Genomic DNA, 19,661 nt, shown 5'->3' on the forward strand with positions numbered 1-19,661 from the left:
TAATTTTAAAGCAAAGATAAAAAAATATTTTTATTCCGCAGGTCTGTCTCTTTAGATCACAATTTATAACTTTTTGCTAATACCGATCTAGCAATTTTTGAACTTATCGTGAAATTTAATTTCCCAAAAACAAAACAATCAGATAAGCATTCCATTTGTTTATTTAAAACATCATAGCCTAATTTTTCTTGAATATTTTTTGCCAATTTTTGTAGGTGATTTTCATGTTCTTTTATTCCTGTGATTGAAGGAACAAAGCTACTCCAGCACAAATCCACTGTGATTTTGATCCCGAACATGGAAGTTCTAAACTTGAAATTAGGTTTTCCCTGTTAATTGATTGGTACACAGGTACTATCACATGGTGCTGCGATTTTACAATAGATCCCTATGACAAAAATAAAATTTAGATAAATTAGAATAAATTAAATCACGCCTCTGAAAACGGTTTTAAGCAATTCAGTTGGGTATTGTTCAAACTTACTTTGGGTAGCCAAGCAAAATAGAAAGATGGAATTTCGTTTAGTGCAGGTGAATGTGGTTTTACCGCAGTCAGAATTCCCGAATCGAAATTTGCGCCCTCAATGTAAAGACCAGACACTTTTACCGACAAATGCGCACTGGTCAACTGCCCAGTCAAACTTGATGTTAGTTGCAAATCTACGAGGGGTAGTTTAAATTGTCTGAAATAAAATCTTGATGATAATAACAAAACAAAAATTAAAGTTCCAAATTTACCTAGCTGTCTGTTGTTTTAAGGCAATTAAAAAGTTGTCAGGGTGGAACAATTCCGAAAGGTTGAGATTTTCTTTTAGCAAGATCCCCTGCTTGCATTTTTGCATCCAGGTCTGCACTGACTGAGCTTTGGACACGACTGTCCGAGCAAATTGCATGGGTTCTGGAGGGCCTTCCCAGTCCTTAAGCCAAGAGGGAGGTGTCTACATTAAGAAGGAAAAAAATTAATTCAATTAAACTCAATTTAAAATTATTGTATACTTGGTGCTCGATTATTGATTTAGCGAGATAAGCAATTTCTCTGCTAGGCACCAAAGCGCCTCTGACGACTTTCATAAGGGCAGCGAGCGATTTGTGGATTTTCTGAACCAACTCTATTGCGTGTTTCCATTCCAATGCGCAAAACTGTTCAATTGGAGTAGCAGAATCAGCTTTGGTGCTTTCGTCTGTGACTTTCAGTTGAATTATTCCCACGCCCTATAATATTCATGTTAAATAAATTAAATTTTAATTCACAATGAACACCAAAATTAATCTTGGAACTTCCACCATTTTAATTTTCAATTACCTGGTTAATTTTCTTCCACACGTTGAATATAGGCGTCAGCAGGCTGTCCCACTTTTCAATATCAATTTTTGAAACGAAATGAGACCGTGATAATTCTGGAATTAAGATTTGTTCAATTTTTTTATGGAAATTTCAAATAAAAATAATTTAACTCACGTAAAAGCTGTTCTATGCTATATTGGCTTGTTGTTATTTGCCAAGACGAATTTATATTTGATGGCAGACTTAAATACAAAGGACTGTCGTGATCACTCAATTGTGCAATACAGTTAAGAGAGTCCTAAATTCATATTAATTACATAATTTTTCGATCTACCAAAATTTAACAATTTTATTTATCTCACCGTAAATTTGGCCGAGCTGGGCAAATTAATACCAGGACCGAAAGAGTTTCTACCGCCAATCGCTGAAGAGTTGATAAAATCTCTTACTAGAATGGCCAAGACTTTCATATCAAATTCGTTTTTCACTCTTCCACCATAAACTACGTTTTCAAACAGGCCGTAAATGTACTCCCATTTGATGCTACCTGATAATAGCATGGAATATAATAATTTAATTTTATGTAAAGTTTAGAAATTATACCACTGCTAATTAAAGTTTCTACGACATATGTTGCAGCTTTGAGATCGGCATCGCTGAAATCGTATGCCTCGCTCCAGCCCTGCGGCACGTAGGTTGCTCTTTCAAGCAGGACTGCGTGCAGCCAGGCCAGAGCGAAAAGCATCTGGGCGCGCAAAACTGGCTGCTTGCTTGGTGCTTCAATGACCTCTCGACCCCAGCCAGCAAACGTCCGCTGCAAGTTTCTCTTCATGCCCTGCGGAGCCTGCAGGTAGGAATTTAAATTTCAAGTATTATTAAAATATTTTATTTAATCTAATTCGACTTGCCTCGTAAATAATCTTCAAACACGATTTGAGAAAAACCGGTGGCAAATTCGGGTGTGGTTGGCACGTGAGCCACAATCTGAAGTCCTGATGCGGCTGCAGCGATTTCAGTTTTGCTTCCAAAGTGGGCAGCCACTTGCACACTAGGTGCAGATTTTTCAGACACAACCAGTGTCCATTGATCGACGCGTCTTCCAACAAAGCTTCGGCCACTTCAATTTGCCCCTCGCCCAAAGCAACCTGTAAAACAAAATATAATTATTTTACGAATTGAAATATTTAAATTTATTTTTATACTTCATGGAATGCATTTTGCCCGATTGTATTGCTCGCCAGTGATTTCAGTTCAATTGAAGGATCGGTTCCTGGCAGTGATAAAAGTAAAATTGGCTCGGCAGGTTGTGTTTCTCCTAGAAGTTTCTTGAGACTCAAAGCGCTTGGGAAAATATCCGAGAGACCTGTAGATTAATTCATATTTAAATAATTTTCTTATCACAAAAATTGAAATTTCTTACCCAGTGAACTTTGCGCAAATAAAATCATCATGGTTCTTAATCGGTCAGGCCGCAAAATTTGTATAATGAGCAGTTTTTCAAAAAGCGACAAATTTTGCGTGTGACTAGGGAAATTGCTTTCGCATTCTGCGCTTTGCATGAACGTCTTCCATGCATTTTGGTCGTCTAAATTCAATTGAGTGCCTATTGAAGGCAAATTGCTCTAGAGAGAAATTTTAAAATTTTATTAATAAATAATAAGTTTTAATTATAGATGAAATTACAATGAACATTTTTACTTGTCCGTGGCGTTCTTTACTTATCCAAGAGGGAACTTCGTATTCTTTGATGTCTCCTGTTGACCGACCAATAAATAACAGCCACTCCTGTTCAGTTCAATATATAATGACGTTTAAAAAATTACAAACATTTTAGTACCTCTTCGGGAATTAATTCTGGCATAATGGCATGTACAGCGTGCATGGAAAACATAATCATGTCACTTTTGAACAGGGATCGGCCAACCTTTTCAAAAACGAGTTGCGTCAAGCGTCTTTTTACACTTTTTATGCGCTCGCCTGTTTCTTCATCGATCTAAAAATAAAAAAATAAAAAATTAACCTTATATATTTAAATAATTTAATATGCTTACGTCAGTTTGTTCCAAGGCAGTATTGAACAAGTTGAGATAAAAAGAAACGGAAAAATTGTAAATAACGTTCACAGTCGATAATTTTGCAATCGCAAAGTAAAAAGTGCTCGCAAACTCTGCGAGCGGACGATAGAGCTCTCTTTCTGATTGCAAGCTTTCCTTTAATTTGCCCGATTCCTGTAGCGAGTTGGAAATAGCAATGCTGCTTGCCTTGGTCTCATTCAAAGAACTCAGAAGCTCCTGTTTACAGAGCTTAATTAATTTTTGCTCCCTGAGCGGAAAAACAAATCAGCCTACTTTGTTTTCGAGCAAATCCCCCTGGGCCGACGATAGCTCAACGAGCAAATTTTCCTGCAGTTTTTCCAACTCCGTTCTCTTCTTCTCCTCCTCTCTCAACAGTTCCCCGCGTCTTACTTCCAACTCTGGTTTATCGTGCTTTAATGCGCTGCTTAAGAGCTAAAATTTCATTTTATGAGCGAACATGCAGTGAAATAGCAAAAAGCGGCATACTTGTTCCGAAAGACCAGCCGGGGTTGTGGAAAAGTTAACTGCCGTTAAGGCTGCTGCCACACTTTGGCAAATATGTGGACTGGTGTTTCTGCTCACGAGGAAAAGCTGAAAATCCTTGTTGTAATCAACGAGTTTTTCGCCGATTTTTACCATGCATCGAGCACCTTAAACTCCTTTCATTAGAAACAGTATCCACTTAGGAGAAATTAATTACCTTGGTGTATGAATTGCTCTTTTATAAGAGGAACTAAAATTGGGTTGATTGTGTCTACCTCTGGAATTACTAAAGCCTTTCCAAATCTAAAAAGCAGGCACTTGTAATTTAAAATCTTAATTTTTTTTTTATTATTTACCTGACAGCCAGCTCCAGCAAAGTAGCAAAACGCTCATTACTTTGGGCAAGAACTTCAACTGTGTTGCTTTTTAAATTTTCCTGAATCCAGTCAAGGGCTTTAGAGGTTGGGTCAATTATTAACGGCCTGATCTTGGACTAATAAAAAACTCTCAGCTTTGAGAAAATATATTAGCATGTAATAATTACGTTCAAAGTTGAAATTGCGTTTTCAATGGAAACTGCATCTGTTGGCAAATTTTCTGACTGCCAAACAAGAATTTGCTGCTCTGTCGCCAAAAAAGACTGCAAAGAAAAATCCTCTAATTTCAATATTGACTTCCAATAATTCAATGATTCTCTTCGTTGCTCCTCGGGAAGAGCTGGCAGGTATATTATAAACGCTGCCGCGATGAGTGCTTTTATGGGTAAAGATATTAAGTCGTCAGATAGTTCTAGAAGCTGCATAAAAATTATTATTTGAGATGTTTTATATTATATGTAAATCAAACCTGGCTTTTCCATCTTTCATATTCATCAATGAGTTTGCCCACTAGAGTTTCGGCGGCTTTCAAAGTATCCTTAGCTTTTGTGAGATGAATCTCAATTTCAGCAGCTTCCTTTGTGAAAGTGTTCAATTTTTCCTTTAACTCAGCAACGCGATCGTTCACATTGGTCAAGTCGGAGCTTATTTTTCCTATGTTTGCTTCAAATGCATTCATATTTCTAAACAAAGGGGAAAAAAAATTTAACTTGATTTAATTACAAAATTATCACAATACCTTTGTAATTTGTCTTGCTCCCTTTCCAATGGTCTAATTTTTTCAAGCACCACCGCATATTTTACATTCGCCATCACCCAAGAGGCCAAGGGCGCTGCGGCCACAGACGCCCGCTTCGCATTTTTTTCTTCGAACGACTCCTTTTTCGTTTTCAACAATTTCTCCACAGCCACTCTGCTGTCAACAGAAATGTTCCTGGCATTGAAAGTTTTGATATCTTCTTTTACACCTCGTTTTGCTAAGAAAATTTTCATGCTATTCCAAGAGGTGTCCTGAATGCCCATGAGCCTTAGAACGCCCTCAAGAATGTCCCTGATGACCTCGGGCGGTGCTCTGAGGGACCGAATTTCAGACAAAGATTCAGTTTTAATATTTCCCACAGCCGCCTGCGCTTCTTGCACCAAAGGCTCGATTTCTGCCAGTTCCATGTCGATTTCCTTTTTTCTGACCAGCAGATGCTCGTTTTCCTTGACTGTCTGCGTCTTCAAAGTCTCCATTTCTGCCTTTTGCGTGTTGGCGCCTTGCATGGTTTCGGAAATCATGTTTAGGGCAGCGGAAGCTTCCGCTTGCTTATGGGCAAGCTCTTTTTCTTGTCTCTCTGCTTTTCCACGCAGCTCCTTCACCACATTCTGCGCCTCAGTCAGTTTCGCGATGCCGGCACTCAATTTCTCTTTTCTTTTGTGAATTCCCTCTTTCTTTTGCACGAAAATGTGATGGTATAGTCGAACGAACGACACAAATCGGTATGGATTTGCTAGCGAAGAAAGTGCACTTTTGTGGATAGTGAGCAAGTGCGAATGTATTTCGTCATCATCTTTTAATATTTCACTAGACCTAATTAAAATATTTAACCGGATTTAACCAAAAAAATGTAATTTAAAAATTATAAAATTGAATATTTACGTCGTAAGAATTTGTTGGGAAATTTTTGTCATGCTCTCCTCTAACCAATAATCACTCCAATGAATTGTACAATACTTGTAAATGGCTGGGTTGCTCTCGCAATTTTGAATCAAATTTGGATCTCCAGAGTCCATTACAAGTATCACATGCAAGTTATTTTTTACTCCTAAAAGTGGAAAATATTATTTTCAATCTCAATAAATCATCACTTTAAAGCCATAAAAACATTACTTTCCGCGAAGTAGGTTGTAAGGCTTCCTATATATCCATCTTGTGAAGCCATTTCTCGCAGAGTGCCCATCATCGACTCTAATTCGTCACTTGCGTAAAGTCCTGGGATTTCACCAGACGCTAGCAAACTGTTGATCACATCCAAAAATGCAGGCTCCTTGAGTTGGTAGTCTTCGATAAGCAAATTTACTTGCTCCCCTTCCAATGCAGCGCAGTGAATGGCCTGATGAAGAAAAGAATCAAAAATATTAAATTAAAATTTGTTTTCTATTTTACCGTCTTTAATTCTTTTTTAATGCTTTTGACGGAATAATCGGTTGTTACGTTCAGAGTAACAAATTTTGAGCCATGAATTAGGGACACTAGTCGGACGGCAGTTTTCCGACCAGACCCCGTTTTTCCACACAGCAGCAACGACCCACGAGAGGAGCTTAAAACTCGATCAATCCTCGCGACACTTTGTAAAAAGTCTTGCGTGATTACTATTTCTACTCCTTGCTCTTCTTTCGCTGCGGATTACAAAAAGATATAACTTTCTAGCAAGAAAAAATATTTTTATACCATATTGGTTCAAATACTTGTCAACCACCGCACTCCAATCAGAGTGGCTGAGGCGCCCCAGTTGCTTAGAAGTTTGATCACATTTTCCTTTTTTTGATCCTCCGAGAGTTACAAAGAAATTATCTAAAGATAATTCACGTAACTTTATAATAATAAGCAATTAAATGATAAAAATGATTATCACTTTTAATTTTTTCCATTATTGCTGATGATGATTTGTTCCATTTCTCTTCTATGACGTTTTTTGTCAAAAGCTCCAATTTTTCCTTGTCCTCTTTGTTTGTAAGCATGTCACCGAATATCCGCATGACTTCATGGACCATGGCCTTTTCATACGCAGAGATACATCAAATTTATAAATTTTATTTACATCAAGATATATTATAATTAATAATGAAATAATTCTTATTAAATCTTTTTATCAATAATTGTAATATTGTACTTGATATTTTGCAAAGTCAAATCTCCTTATATTTGAAGACATTGCAACCGGCAATGCATCCTTGTATTACAAGTTGCATAAACATCCTTACCTTTTTTCTAATTTTTGTTGCATATAAAATTAATGAAAACAATATTTGTGTGCATAATTGAAAAATTTAACGTATATTTGCTCACCAGCAATACAGAGTCAACAAGCTCTGCTCCGCTTGCAAAGGAGTATCTGCTCAAATTTAAACACCATTTTGTGAGGAAATACGGAGTTATCAAATAATGGCTTTGTTGCATCGATGTAAAAGTTGTTGAGATCTGCAAATTTATGGATTATATTATAATTTTACACATAATGAGTTTTACTTCTGTGTAGATGTTGATCATTGTGTCAATCAGTGTATTTAACTTCCCAGAGGATTGCCACAAATTTAATTCTGGTAGAGTTTCACTTAAACTCTGGGTCAGAAGGCTGCCATAAATATGCTGCAAGTCTTGATTATCTGCGTATCTCATTGCCAAAACCGCAACAAGTGACATAAACCTCGGCGACAAATTGAACGATTTTGAAGAATTTCCATTTGAAAGCGTTCCAACGATTTGTATTCCTTCAACTCCTACCCATTCAAGATTTTCGTCAAAGAACCCTCGATACGACTGCACCTGATACATTAAACACGTAAATTAATTTTAATGTAATTGCAAATTAAAATATAAAATTACTTGTTGGAGGAACGAGATGAGCATGTTTGTGCCCCAATCGTCTGGCTTTGCTAAATTCAAATCTCGGAAGTAGAGAACGAGATGCTCAGCATTTTTTGGTCTAATAACTCTTCCACTTATACTTGATGTTGTTATTGTAACCTAAATAATTACAAAGAAAATTATTTTAATACACACAATAAATTAATTTGAACCTGTTTCAACTTTTGCAAAACATGTTGCGGCGTGATTTGCGCACTGCAGTGTATCTCTGCTACGTCAATTGACCGCATTTGTGAAAAGTAATATTGCATTAGAGCACTGAAAAATTAATATCATTAAAATCTATCTAAAATCTTTGCTACTTGTACGCACTTTTTTCCGCAACCTGGCGGGCCGACAAGCAGAAATGATTTTTTATGGTCTTCTTCAAACCAAGCATTCAAATGGTCAAGAATTGTTTTCCCGTAGGCTGTTATCACCGTTTTTTCTTGATGATCTTTAACGAAATCTAAAAATGAGAAGGGTTGAAAAAAAAATATTCAAAATAGTAATAATAAGAATTGCACCTTCAGAGTAATGAGTATCAATGCAGTCTTGCAATTCATTATAATAACTCAGCAAAACCCGACTTGGATCGGCCAAAATTTCTCCTGTCCACTCAAAAACCTTAATGCAACGACAATTTTTATTATTTTAAATTCAAAATGAATTGCGCTTTTTTTACTTTGGTCGCAAAAGCTTGTCTGCTTGCTTCTGTTAAATTTGAGCCGAGTCCTTTGATTAGCGCACACGTAAACTGCCCTTTGCTCTTCACGTTGAACATTTGTGACAGGCCTGTCCGCACAAGGCCAATTTTTGGCCAAGGAATGGCAAATTCACCATTTGAGAGAATCCATTTAACAGCTTAAGAAGGGAAATTTTTCTCATAATAATTAAAATGTTATTTGTTTAAATACCTTTAAAAAAGTATTCATCAAGCCAATCTGATAACATTTCGTCTACAATTTGATTTTGCTTTTTCCATACAGCCATTAAGTGTTTCATATCAACGTCGTCCTCGCTTTAAAACAAAAGAAAATTAATTTTATTTTGAAACATCATTTAGATTTTTAAATCGCACCTCATCAAAATCATGCCCATTCGCGATATAGTGGCTGGCGAAGCATGACTCAAATCGTGTGTTTCAAATAAAAAATTGACGTTTGGCCCAAACTGAATTCTCCAGCCTGAGGGTAAAGTCAGCAGTCGGTTGTCATCCAAAACTGAGTTCAGAGACTCGACCCATTCAGGATCAACGTCACCGTCACAAACAATCCACGACGTTATTTCTAAAATTTTTTCATTCAATTAATTTATGTAAAAAAAAAGCTATATTACCCAATGGCTCATTATACACTTGCTGAGCACTGATTGTTAAAACTCCATCGTGCCACTGTCTTGTATCGGGGTCAACATACCCCAATAGTTGAGCGCGTGACATTGCCTTTGGGTTTATAGTGTGTTGCCGAACAATTTGACCCAGCTGACTGAGTGCCTAAATAAACAAAAAATAATGAATAGGAATTAAAATCAAATAGAAAATTACATGACTCAAGAGGCAGCAAACTGTTGTTTTCCCCGAGCCAGATGGACCTACAATAACTACGCCCATTCTTTGCAGAAGCTGTTCATACAATTCCAAGCATTTCTTAATCTGTAAACAAAAATAATTTAATCCAATTTTATATTCTAAATTTTTTTATTTGCCTGTTTTGAATTTTCCACCAAATGCAGTTGCTCATAACTCTTTTTGAGCGCCCCAACCAGTTTCTCGTTTTGCATTTCGATTAAACTGACACTTGGAAACACATCTTTGACGAGGGCGTCAAAATGTGTACTGTCCGCACTTGTCAGTTTGGAGAGCGTATTTAATCTCAGCGCTCGGACGGCAAGCTCGGATTCGCTTTTTGCATCTCTTTCGTCGTCATTTAAATTTTTAGCTTCTTTCAGAGCAGATCCACAACCGTGCAAGACTGTTTTCAAAGCACGTAGACCCCAATCGTAGTGTTGCTGTTGACTGAGCAAGCGACTTGACAAATTAAACACTTCCACAAGTTTTTTTCCTATCTCAGCGGCGTGCTGAAAACCTTCCGCGTAAAGCAACACTTCGGCAATTAATTCGCTGTCTGGCTGGGCCATGACGACAGGTCTGAATAATTGCTTCAGATTATCTGGCAGACGTTGGCGACCCTTGTAGCTTTTGCCCACGGGATTCATTGTTACAAATATCCCAGCATTTCTATCAAGGCTGACCTAAAATTTAATTTTTTTTTAAATATTAATTTTTTTTAACAGAAAAATTACTGCTTCTCCCATCAATGTTACTGAGTTTTGTTTTGTTTTCAGTGCACTTTGAATAGACTGAATTTGCATTGAAATTGCTGATAGGGTTGCCTCTTCTAATCGGTTGAATTCGTCAAAACAACCCCAAGCACCGCATTTCACCAGGCCGACAAAAATGCGTGCCATTGATTTCATATCAATTCCCTATTGATAGATTTCTTTTAATATTAAGTATACATTACTTTTTAAGATAAAACCTCATCGCAGTTAAAAACTAAAACTTGTCTCCCTATAAGTCCGCCAAGTGCTTTAACCGATTCCGTTTTTCCAGTCCCCGCTGGGCCAACTGGATTTCCTCCGAGGCCCATGTGCATCGCCTAAATGCAAGTTTTTATATAACTAGGGGAAAATTAAAATTTAATTAAACCTGTGTTAATGTGAGGTAACATTTATCTGTAAGCGGCGTGTGAACCAATAAAGGTGCGTTGCCCAAGTATTCAAACGTGTATTTGAACTCCGCGTCTACCATTTTTACAGTGGTCGATCCATCGGAGTTTTGATAATATCTAGAAATACAAAATTTAATGTTATTTTTTATTTTTAATTGTAAATTAATGTAATTAAATAATTCACCTTAGTTGTTTTTGCCATTCCCATGAGTCAATCGAGACACCGCTGTTTGCGTTAATTAAATAATCAACAACAGCGATGTTATGGATGAGAACCATAATCAAAGCTCTGATCTTTAAAATCAGTACTTTTGAATACTCAGCATCACTCTTCGTCACAAAACTCGTCAATCCTTCTAATCTAGACTGAATTTAAGTGATGAGATTATTTATAATAAGTTCAAATGCGTCGATTTTTTTTCTTACTTTCAAAGATTTTCTAAAGCTGCTAAGTCTGTTGTTTGAAATAGCGGATTCACATTGATGCGTGAAAAGTATTTCTTCTGACAAGCAAAGTATTTGCGACGGATAATTTGAAATGTTTGGGCCGGATTCAGATCTTTTGCTCTCTTCATTACATTTTAACAGCAGCTCTTGAAGCGTATTTTTCATTTCATCTCCTAGCTGACTCAACCAACGCTAAATTAATTTTATTTTTTAATATATTGGAATATTTAATTAAAATTTCATGACGCACTTCAACATTTTCCTGCAAATGCACCCCTCTTTTGAGAGGGACCACTTCACCTTGCAACGACCTCAAAGCAACTATGCTCTTTTTATCCTCAGCAAAATCCACATTGTGAATGCCGGAAAAGAGCTTTTTTAGATGCGCTTGTATGACTTTTTCCTTTGTGGATTGGCCCAAGATTTCCAGCAAGTCGTCATCACCAATGAAATAAAAGCGCGGAAATGCTGATCTTTTTTCCTGTAAATAATTGAATTGAATATTAAATATTTTATCTTTATTATCTTTTGTTACTTCTAAGAAGTCGTTTAAACTTTTTTGACATCTCTCGAGCTGGTCGATTAAGCTGCTGAGCAGCCTCGGCAAACCAGCCCGCCGGCAAAGTGAGATTACTTTTTTCTCCCTTGAAATTTCCACTGCGATGTTCCGAAAATCGACGTCTACTCTGTGAAACCTCGCTTTGTCGCTTGCTAACGTCCCTGCGCCGAAAATTGGCTCCAAATAAAGCCACCTTGTTCAAAAAGGCCGTTATAGGTGGTGCGTTGGGAGAAATATTTTGTAATTACTTTCTCTGGATTTGAGAGAGATTACGCAAACACTCGTCCAAGGTGGATAGTCTATTTTCCCATAAGGTCGACTGGTCCTTGAAGCTCTCAAAGTTTGGTGAACTTTTGATCGATTGTAGCAGACATTGGTTATCTCCAACCTAGCAATAAGAAGACGTTTTATTTTTTTAATTTCACTCCTCTACAAAATGTATAATCCAACGTACCTTGCTGAGAATCTCTTTAAAATCTTGGACCAACAAAAGCATTTTGCCTTGAGAATCAGTGTGCTCAAAAAATGTAAATTTCGCCTCAATCTCCCAAGTATTGAGCTCACTCAGTGCTTGTCTGATTACGATTTCACTCGCGGCTTGAGCAATCAAACTCTTGATTTGTTCCATGTTTAGTATAATTTGTTCCTTGGCCAGTAAAAACTCCCTGAACTTTATAATTTCTATTGATTGGTAGCGAATACCAATTAATTCGAGCATGGTTGCCCATTGCTTTTCACTGAACATATCGCCCTTCAATAATCTTAGTCCAGGTGCCATATCCTTTAAAGCGAACATAAAATATCATTTTTAGATAAATATTTTGACCGTTATACCATGTAAGTTTTGATTTCTTTGTGAATGTGTGATATGAGTGGCATGGAGTGCCCAGTAGAAATTTGCTCGTCAATTTTTTGCTCCCACTCTAATAAAAATTCATCAAATTTGTTTGTCCTGTTTTTAAATACAATCCACTCCTCTTCGCTAAATTTTTCAATGCCTATTTATATAATATTTTATTATTTATTGGATAATTATTATTATTATTATTATTTTTTTTTTTTTAAATCAAAACTTGCCATTTTGAAATTCGCTTAAAAGACTCCACGTTGTTTCATGAGATTGGACGTCGCTCTCAATTTCAGCCCAATCAGGAACATCGCTATCTGAAAGACCAAACGCGTCCAACTCGGCTCTGACATGAAAATAAACAAATAAGAAGATTGGAGTAATTTAATTTAACTTACTTGAGTTCGTCTCTTTTTTCCTTCAGATAAATCCACTCTTTTCTTTTTGCGGCTATATTATCAAATGTTTCTTTCAACAAAACAGAGCCTCCAATTTTACTGTCATTTGGTCTTGACAATTTCCAACGCTCCCAGAACTTTTCCGTGTCCTCTGAAAGTTCTTTAAGCCTCTCATTCAGTTGTATTTTTATATTGTTTATCTGGAACAAATTGCAATTATTGATTTTTTTTTTAATTTTCTTTGTTATTACCTGCTCCTCCATAACAGATTCCCTGTTTCCAAGCACAAGCTGGAAACTTTGCCAAACCGAGGACACTTCGTCCAAAGTGTTAATTTTTTCTCTTGTCCAATTTGCCAAAATTCTGTTTTTCTTTCTTGCTTCATCATACGCTTTTACCATGTCAGGTGTTTTATTCAACAACTCTGAGTACTGAACTGTGGCCCTGCTAAGCTCACCAGCAGTGGCTGGCTGCTGCCGAAGAACATTAATTCCATCCATGGCAAAGGATTGAATTTTGAGTGCGTCATTATTTATAGCATCCCTCAATGTAGTTGTCAAAATGTCCCAGTAGCGTCTGTTATGCATTTCTGCCTCGGCACGCACAGGCAATATGCTGACGGCAAAGCACTCAATTTTCTCCTCCAAACTATATTTTCATGCAAAAATTATTTTTTGAAGGTAATTAAATCATATTTTTACTTTGTAAATCTTCCAATTTCTTGTGCCCAGGCTTTTGAGCTTTTGAAGTTTTTGTCCCAATCGTCCGCCATCAGCAAATTTTGCTCTGCCATTTGGTGCAGGTCAACACTTCCAAGAGCAACCCATCGCTCAAACTTTGTCACCACTGCTTTAAGTTTAGCAAATAATTCCTCCGCCCGCTCATATAAAGGTTTGAGTAAGTTTCCATTCCTAATATTAATGAAGAATTAAAATAAATTTATTGATCACCAACCAATAACCTTTCAACTATTCCGATGAATAAAGTGTTGTCGGTACCATCAATTCCTTTGAACTGCACGGGAATCGACATGAGCTTTTTTAATTGGTTGTAATAAATCAGTCGTATTTCTTCAAAGGGAGGTTGAAATTGCAACTTTTGCTGCCTGGATTTAATTAATTTTTATACAGTAAACTTTAAAAGCGTTCATTTTTAACCTGTAAACTAGTTCAACTCGAATTTCTTGAATGTGTTCACTAAGTGACTCTACGCATAGTTTGTACTGAAACTCGAGCGCTTTGTAAATTTGGTGGTCCCAGTGAAGTTTCCACGCCTTCATATTGGAGAAATTCTGAAATTTACAAGTTAGGCAGTGTGCACATCGACCGTGTCGAGCAAGTTGCCTACCTTTGCTTCCACCTGCTTAAAAATCTCTTTTATCTCCCTGATCGCGCCTTTCCATTGGCCCTGATTTTTCAACAAGTTGACTGTCATCAAGTACATGACTTTGTTCTTAATAACAGAATGGAATCCGGAAAGAAGTGTATTTTGGGTCGACAGCTTTTCAACTGCAGTTTGCAGCTTGTCAATATACTCGTCAACAGCGACTGGATTGACCCAAGTGACTTGCGTCTCTTTTTGGACAAGCTGAGAAAGAGCAAAAGCCGCCTCAAGCATCATTGGTCGCTGACTCGGGATCATTTGGTCTCCGATTGTGTTGTGGAAGTTGCAAATCTACGGAAATATAATGTTTAGTTATAAATTTATAGAATAATATTTGTCCCAAAATATAATTTTTAATATATTGCACTTGCCTTATCTAAGTTTTTCGCTTGGCGCATGAACTTTCTTGCTTGCTCTGCTGCCTTTTTAATTTGGTCGGGAATAACGTGACCCAGAACTGTCAGCTGTCTTGATTCTCGAATGAGATTATCTAGATCTGGATTGTATGTAACCACCATCAGTTTGGTAACTTTGTCGAACTGCACCACTGGTTTGTCAGCGTTAAAACCAAGGGTTGCGTTTGAGAGAGCTGCCAGTTTAGTCCGTGACCACATGTTAAAAGCGTTTGCGTTGAGCTCCCTTAAAGATTTCAGCAAATTTTCAACTTCCGACTCCAAGTTTTTAAAACCAGATAAATCTGGAAAAAACTTTTTGCTGGCCGTTTGAATGTCCAGAATCTATAAATTAAAATAAATTATATAATAATTATAAAATTTCATTTGGTCCTTTACAATGGCTTCATTTTGCTTTATCCACTTAATGACTTCTACAGCATTGCTATTCACAAGATGCGACTGTTGAATTCTTGTTTCTTTGTTCGTATCTTCAATTGATCTATTTAGTTCCGCCAAAAGAGACTCTCTTTGGCTTGTGAGGAGTTGCAAAATGTAAGGCCGCGAAAATAATTCCTCCATATTCTTCATTGTGTGGATCGACTGTAATTTAATTTCGCACATACAAATGGAAAAAGGATTGTGATTCAAGTTAAACCTGCATCGCGTGAGAGCCTTGTTGTGTGAGAAGCATTTTTAATTTGACAGCAACGCGTTCTTCTAACGAGGATACAGTTTGCTCAAACTGGGCTACGGCATTTTTCCACTTTTCGTCAACAAAAGTGTTGCAGTGAAATGCATCAACTCCTATTTGACACAACCTTAAAATAATTTCTGCAGTAGGGCAAGTTAAAAATTTTAACCATGGAACATTATGAAAGCGTCCTCATTCTTGACATGTATATTTTCATCGTCCGGCAGAAAACATTTAAGATGGTGATGAACTGATCTAATTGCATTAATCTTCAGAAGACGCATATAATAATAAATTAATAATTAATGTTATTAAAAAAAAACATTTGAAATTGTTGCTAACCTCGTCTAATCTGGCAACGAATTTTGAGAGTAAATGAGGTGTCAAAGGCTGCCCTGTCCATCTGTGGTTGGTATGGTTTTGCCAGAAAAACGATGTCAATTTATTGCAAGATTCAATCCATCTTTTAGAAGCGGAAATTGCCTGAATTAAAGTTGGAGTGACCTTCTCAAAAGGGTTGCGCCACACTTGAATTTGTGTCAAGTGGTTTTGCAAATATTTTACCACGCCGTTCGCTATTTTATAAAAATCATAATTAAATTTCCTAATAATGAACATAACAGCATACCAACTATTTGAAGCAAATTTTCCATTCTACTTTGAGGGAAAGCAGGACTTTCCTCATTCCACAGCTCGTCCATGACGTCATGCGCCGCGTCAAGCATGTCCTCTACGTCCGTCAAAGATGCAGAAGTGCGCAATAAGCTAAAATTATTTTTATTCCAACCTAGAGGATAACTTTTAAAAAGAAAAATATAGTTCATACTTTGTCTCTTTTTCAAACGGGACTAATATTTTTAAAATATTTGCAGACTTTGGCACATTTTTCCAAAAAGCGATTTCATCTGCAACAGTTTCAACTCCTGAGGAACATTATAAAAATTGTTTGAATTTAAAAATTCATCTAAAAATTACCAGCTATAGCCTCGATTGCTTGAATTTCACCTTTCAAGTTTGTCTCAAGCTGCACCAGCGCTTCCTTTATTTTTGAACTCACTTTTTTCTGCCCGTCATTTCCCTATTTTTATTTTCATTTTCCATAACATTTAATACAATCAATTCAATATGAATTATCTTACTTGCAGTATTGCGGGTATGTAAATGTTTTGAATGCTGTGCAGAAATGATGACACTGCTCCACCTCCGATGGTGGTAGTGCTTATCAAAGTGTGCAAATTATCTGCAGTGAGCTCTTCTGCTCTGTTTTTGACAAATACGATCAGTTGGTCGGTGTGTTTGCAGGAGACCTAAAGTTCATTTAATGAATATTATTTTTTTTCAATATACATTATATTAAATTTGGTTATTTAATTTGACCTCGTTCGAAAACGTGATTCGATGACCATCAATACTCGCTTCAGGAACACGTCGGACACAAAATATGAGGCAAAATTGGTCATTCAAAAATTTTTCTAGAGCATTATTATCAAGGAATAAGTCTTCTTTGTTGGAGATATCAAAGAAGTTTTCTGAAAGCGATAATAATTTTTTGAAATATTATTTTTTGCAATATAACATAGATAATTTTACCTATACATTGAAGAATAAACTTCTTTCTGAAATCGTTGAGTACAGCCATTTTCAAGTTTTATCTTGCAACGCCAAAATTAATTTGCAAGAGTTTGCATGTTTTAAATAAATCCGGAATCAAAACGGACTTGAAGTATCATCGAAGCACAACGCTTTTCCATTCGAAGGCATTCCACGTTGCAATTTTCCCGCGATCGCCACCAAAATCAAGCGGCACGATTGGCTAACTCAATATTCTTCAGCGATTAGCGCGCCATCTATTAGTGACTTTTGAAATTTTCAAACAGGCAAGCTGTGCTGCTGCGCTTGGTGCTCTCGCCGGTGAAACAACTTTGACCTTGTGGTTTTCAGCCGCCTGCGCCGACCGACCGGACGATTTCCCGAGAATTTCACTATGTCTGGAGAGTCGCCGACCAGCAAGAAGGCAAAAATGTCGAGCTCCCTGGCCCAACTGAAGGAATTGACCACCGTGGTGGCCGACAGCGGCGATTTTGAAGGTGATTTTGACTTCTAATTGCTGACGACCCCGGCCAAGTCTTGCTTGGAGACGCACCACCTGCTGCTTTCGCAGATTTGGTCCAGCATTATGTATTTAATTGTCCATAATTATTTTCAAATTCTCCTCTCTTTTGACTGAATTCGACCACTTCTTTTTCTTGGCAATGCAAACTAATAACAGCGAAATAATTTTTTCAATTCCGCTGGGACCTAGAAAAAGTTTAATACCCTAATATGATAAAATTTTACAACTTAAGTGGCCTTTTCTAGCATGATTCTCGTGCGGTGGAAAATAAAAGGTTGTAAAGCATTGCTTTGATTCCACGCCCGTGATCAATGCGGCTTTGTATCTAATTCCTCAAATTTTTCGAAAAAATAATAATTACTATTAATTCAATACCCAGTGTTTGTTAAAGTGCATTTCAGCCCGATTTGAGCAAGCAATGTGGAATAATTATGATTAAATTAATTCCTGATTTAATAATTAAAAATTTCATCATGTAAAATTTTCAAAGAAGAATTTTGATTTTTAAATTTTTTGATTAAAAATTATGAAAAATATGTGTTAAGAAAAAAATCATTTTTGTTTTAATTTTTTTAGTGATGGAAAAGTACAAGCCAACTGATGCCACCACAAATCCATCGCTCATTCTCTTGGCTGCAAAAATGCCTCAGTACAAGCACCTCATCGAGAAAGCAGTCGAGCATGGAAAGTCTGCTGGAGAGTAAGTCTTAATCTGTTTATAGCAAAAAATACAAATCCTCTATGGCCTGATGGTGCAAATGTTAATACTCGTGATGACCAGCACTTTGGCGAAGTGAAGGTCAAAGTCGTTATCTCATCATCAGATGTTCAAATAATTTATTTGCAAAATCAAGGTTGTAATCAAATGAAAATTTACGCAATTATTTTTATCATTTCAGCACCAAGAAGGAACAGTTGGATGAGGCCATGGACAAATTGTTGGTCCTTTTCGGAACCGAGATTCTCAAAATCGTTCCTGGGCGCGTTTCTACTGAAGTTGATGCAAAGTAAATTATTAATAATTTTAATTTTCTATAGATTACTAACCAAATTAAATTTTAGGCTCTCCTTTGACAAAGATGGCAGCGTTGCCAAGGCCCTCAAACTCATCAAGATGTACAAAGAGCATGGAATTGATAAGGAAAGAATCCTCATCAAGCTTGCCTCTACCTGGGAAGGCATCCAAGCGGCCAAGTATAAATTTTTAGCCAAAATAAAAATTCCGAACATTTTTATCATTTTTTGAATTGCAGAGAGCTTGAGGAGAAGCATGGCATTCACTGCAACTTGACCTTGCTCTTCTCTTTCTGCCAAGCTGTGGCCTGCGCTGAAGCCGGAGTCACACTCATCTCGCCTTTTGTCGGCCGAATTCTCGATTGGTTTGTAGCAAACACTAACCAGAAAAGCTACAAGCCTGACGAAGACCCTGGAGTTGTTTCCGTCACTCGCATTTACAACTATTATAAGAAGTTTGGCTACAAAACTGTTGTCATGGGAGCTTCATTCAGAAATATTGGTATATATTTTCAATCTTATAAAAATTGCAGTTTTTTCTTCTTATTTTTAAACTCAGGCGAAGTGAAAGCTCTTGCTGGTTGTGATCTGCTGACCATCAGCCCCAAATTGCTGGAAGAACTTGACAGTAGCCACGACGCAGTCCCCCAAAAGCTGTCTGATGCCAAAGGTATTTTAATTTCTTAAATAACCTTTGTTTTGAATTATAAATTAATGTCAAAATTTTAGCCAAAGAGTCTGATGTTGAGAAGATTGAGCTGAATGAGAAAACGTTCCGCTGGATGCTGAATGAGGACCAGATGGCCACTGACAAATTATCCGATGGCATCAGGAAGTTTTCTGAAGATGCGAGAAAGCTGGAGACCATGATTTCAGAGATGCTGGTGTAGATTTCTGCACAACCATTTTTTTCTTCCAACATTCCTGCATAGAATAATATTGTTTGCGGCGCAATTCGTTAATGGGGAAATCAGGGTTCTATATTATTTATTTGGTAATCTAAATCTCATTCAAATTATCTATGACGACTTGATGTCATTGTCTGGTTCCTATCAAATTAATTACTATTCCTCCTGTTTTTCACTCGCTTGAAGTTAAATTTTCAATATTTTTATCACATAATAATGGTGTGAAATATATAAATAAAATTTTTGATGCATTTTGAACAATTTTAGTACTATTCTAATTTAAAATACCCAGCAAATTTTAAGTTTCTTTTAATATTCAAAACAACCTTCTATTTCAATCATTA

The 19,661-nt window shown here is 36.8% G+C and overlaps 2 protein-coding genes across 2 annotated transcripts; one reads left to right on the top strand and one right to left on the bottom strand.

Annotated features, from left to right (window-relative positions):
* Positions 1-218: 218 nt before the first annotated feature.
* Positions 219-16,961, bottom strand: LOC132201753 (cytoplasmic dynein 2 heavy chain 1). The gene is made up of 66 exons (XM_059628193.1): positions 16,873-16,961; positions 16,660-16,811; positions 16,422-16,589; positions 16,258-16,360; positions 16,109-16,205; positions 15,911-16,047; positions 15,625-15,857; positions 15,452-15,551; positions 15,247-15,395; positions 14,988-15,191; positions 14,568-14,933; positions 14,161-14,487; positions 13,971-14,104; positions 13,775-13,918; positions 13,515-13,724; positions 13,065-13,461; positions 12,814-13,013; positions 12,646-12,761; positions 12,403-12,566; positions 12,023-12,349; positions 11,817-11,956; positions 11,545-11,761; positions 11,260-11,490; positions 10,989-11,201; positions 10,747-10,928; positions 10,541-10,679; positions 10,371-10,490; positions 10,135-10,317; positions 9,538-10,083; positions 9,377-9,484; positions 9,169-9,325; positions 8,912-9,119; positions 8,748-8,851; positions 8,516-8,694; positions 8,358-8,457; positions 8,164-8,299; positions 8,004-8,109; positions 7,810-7,950; positions 7,453-7,749; positions 7,273-7,404; positions 6,839-6,980; positions 6,655-6,777; positions 6,370-6,602; positions 6,094-6,316; positions 5,863-6,028; positions 4,960-5,793; positions 4,690-4,903; positions 4,388-4,639; positions 4,200-4,336; positions 4,061-4,146; positions 3,847-4,010; positions 3,634-3,792; positions 3,337-3,576; positions 3,123-3,278; positions 2,969-3,070; positions 2,706-2,907; positions 2,488-2,648; positions 2,194-2,430; positions 1,889-2,129; positions 1,648-1,832; positions 1,460-1,583; positions 1,304-1,398; positions 997-1,212; positions 739-938; positions 485-683; positions 219-388 (listed from the first exon to the last, which is right to left on the bottom strand). The coding sequence occupies exons 1-66, from the start codon at positions 16,919-16,921 to the stop codon at positions 233-235; spliced, it is 12,663 nt and encodes a 4,220-aa protein (XP_059484176.1). The 5' UTR covers positions 16,922-16,961; the 3' UTR covers positions 219-232.
* Positions 16,962-17,185: 224 nt separating this feature from the next.
* On the top strand, positions 17,186-19,578 carry LOC132200887 (transaldolase). Its single transcript, XM_059626656.1, has 7 exons — positions 17,186-17,369; positions 17,972-18,095; positions 18,295-18,402; positions 18,458-18,589; positions 18,649-18,911; positions 18,969-19,079; positions 19,139-19,578. Exons 1-7 carry the CDS (start codon positions 17,267-17,269, stop codon positions 19,297-19,299), a joined length of 1,002 nt encoding a protein of 333 aa, XP_059482639.1. The 5' UTR covers positions 17,186-17,266; the 3' UTR covers positions 19,300-19,578.
* Positions 19,579-19,661: the final 83 nt, after the last annotated feature.

Source organism: Neocloeon triangulifer, unplaced genomic scaffold (assembly GCF_031216515.1).
Source record: "Neocloeon triangulifer isolate White Clay Creek 2 clone unplaced genomic scaffold, ASM3121651v1 ptg000014l, whole genome shotgun sequence".
In the NCBI taxonomy this organism is placed as follows: Eukaryota; Metazoa; Arthropoda; class Insecta; order Ephemeroptera; family Baetidae; genus Neocloeon; species Neocloeon triangulifer.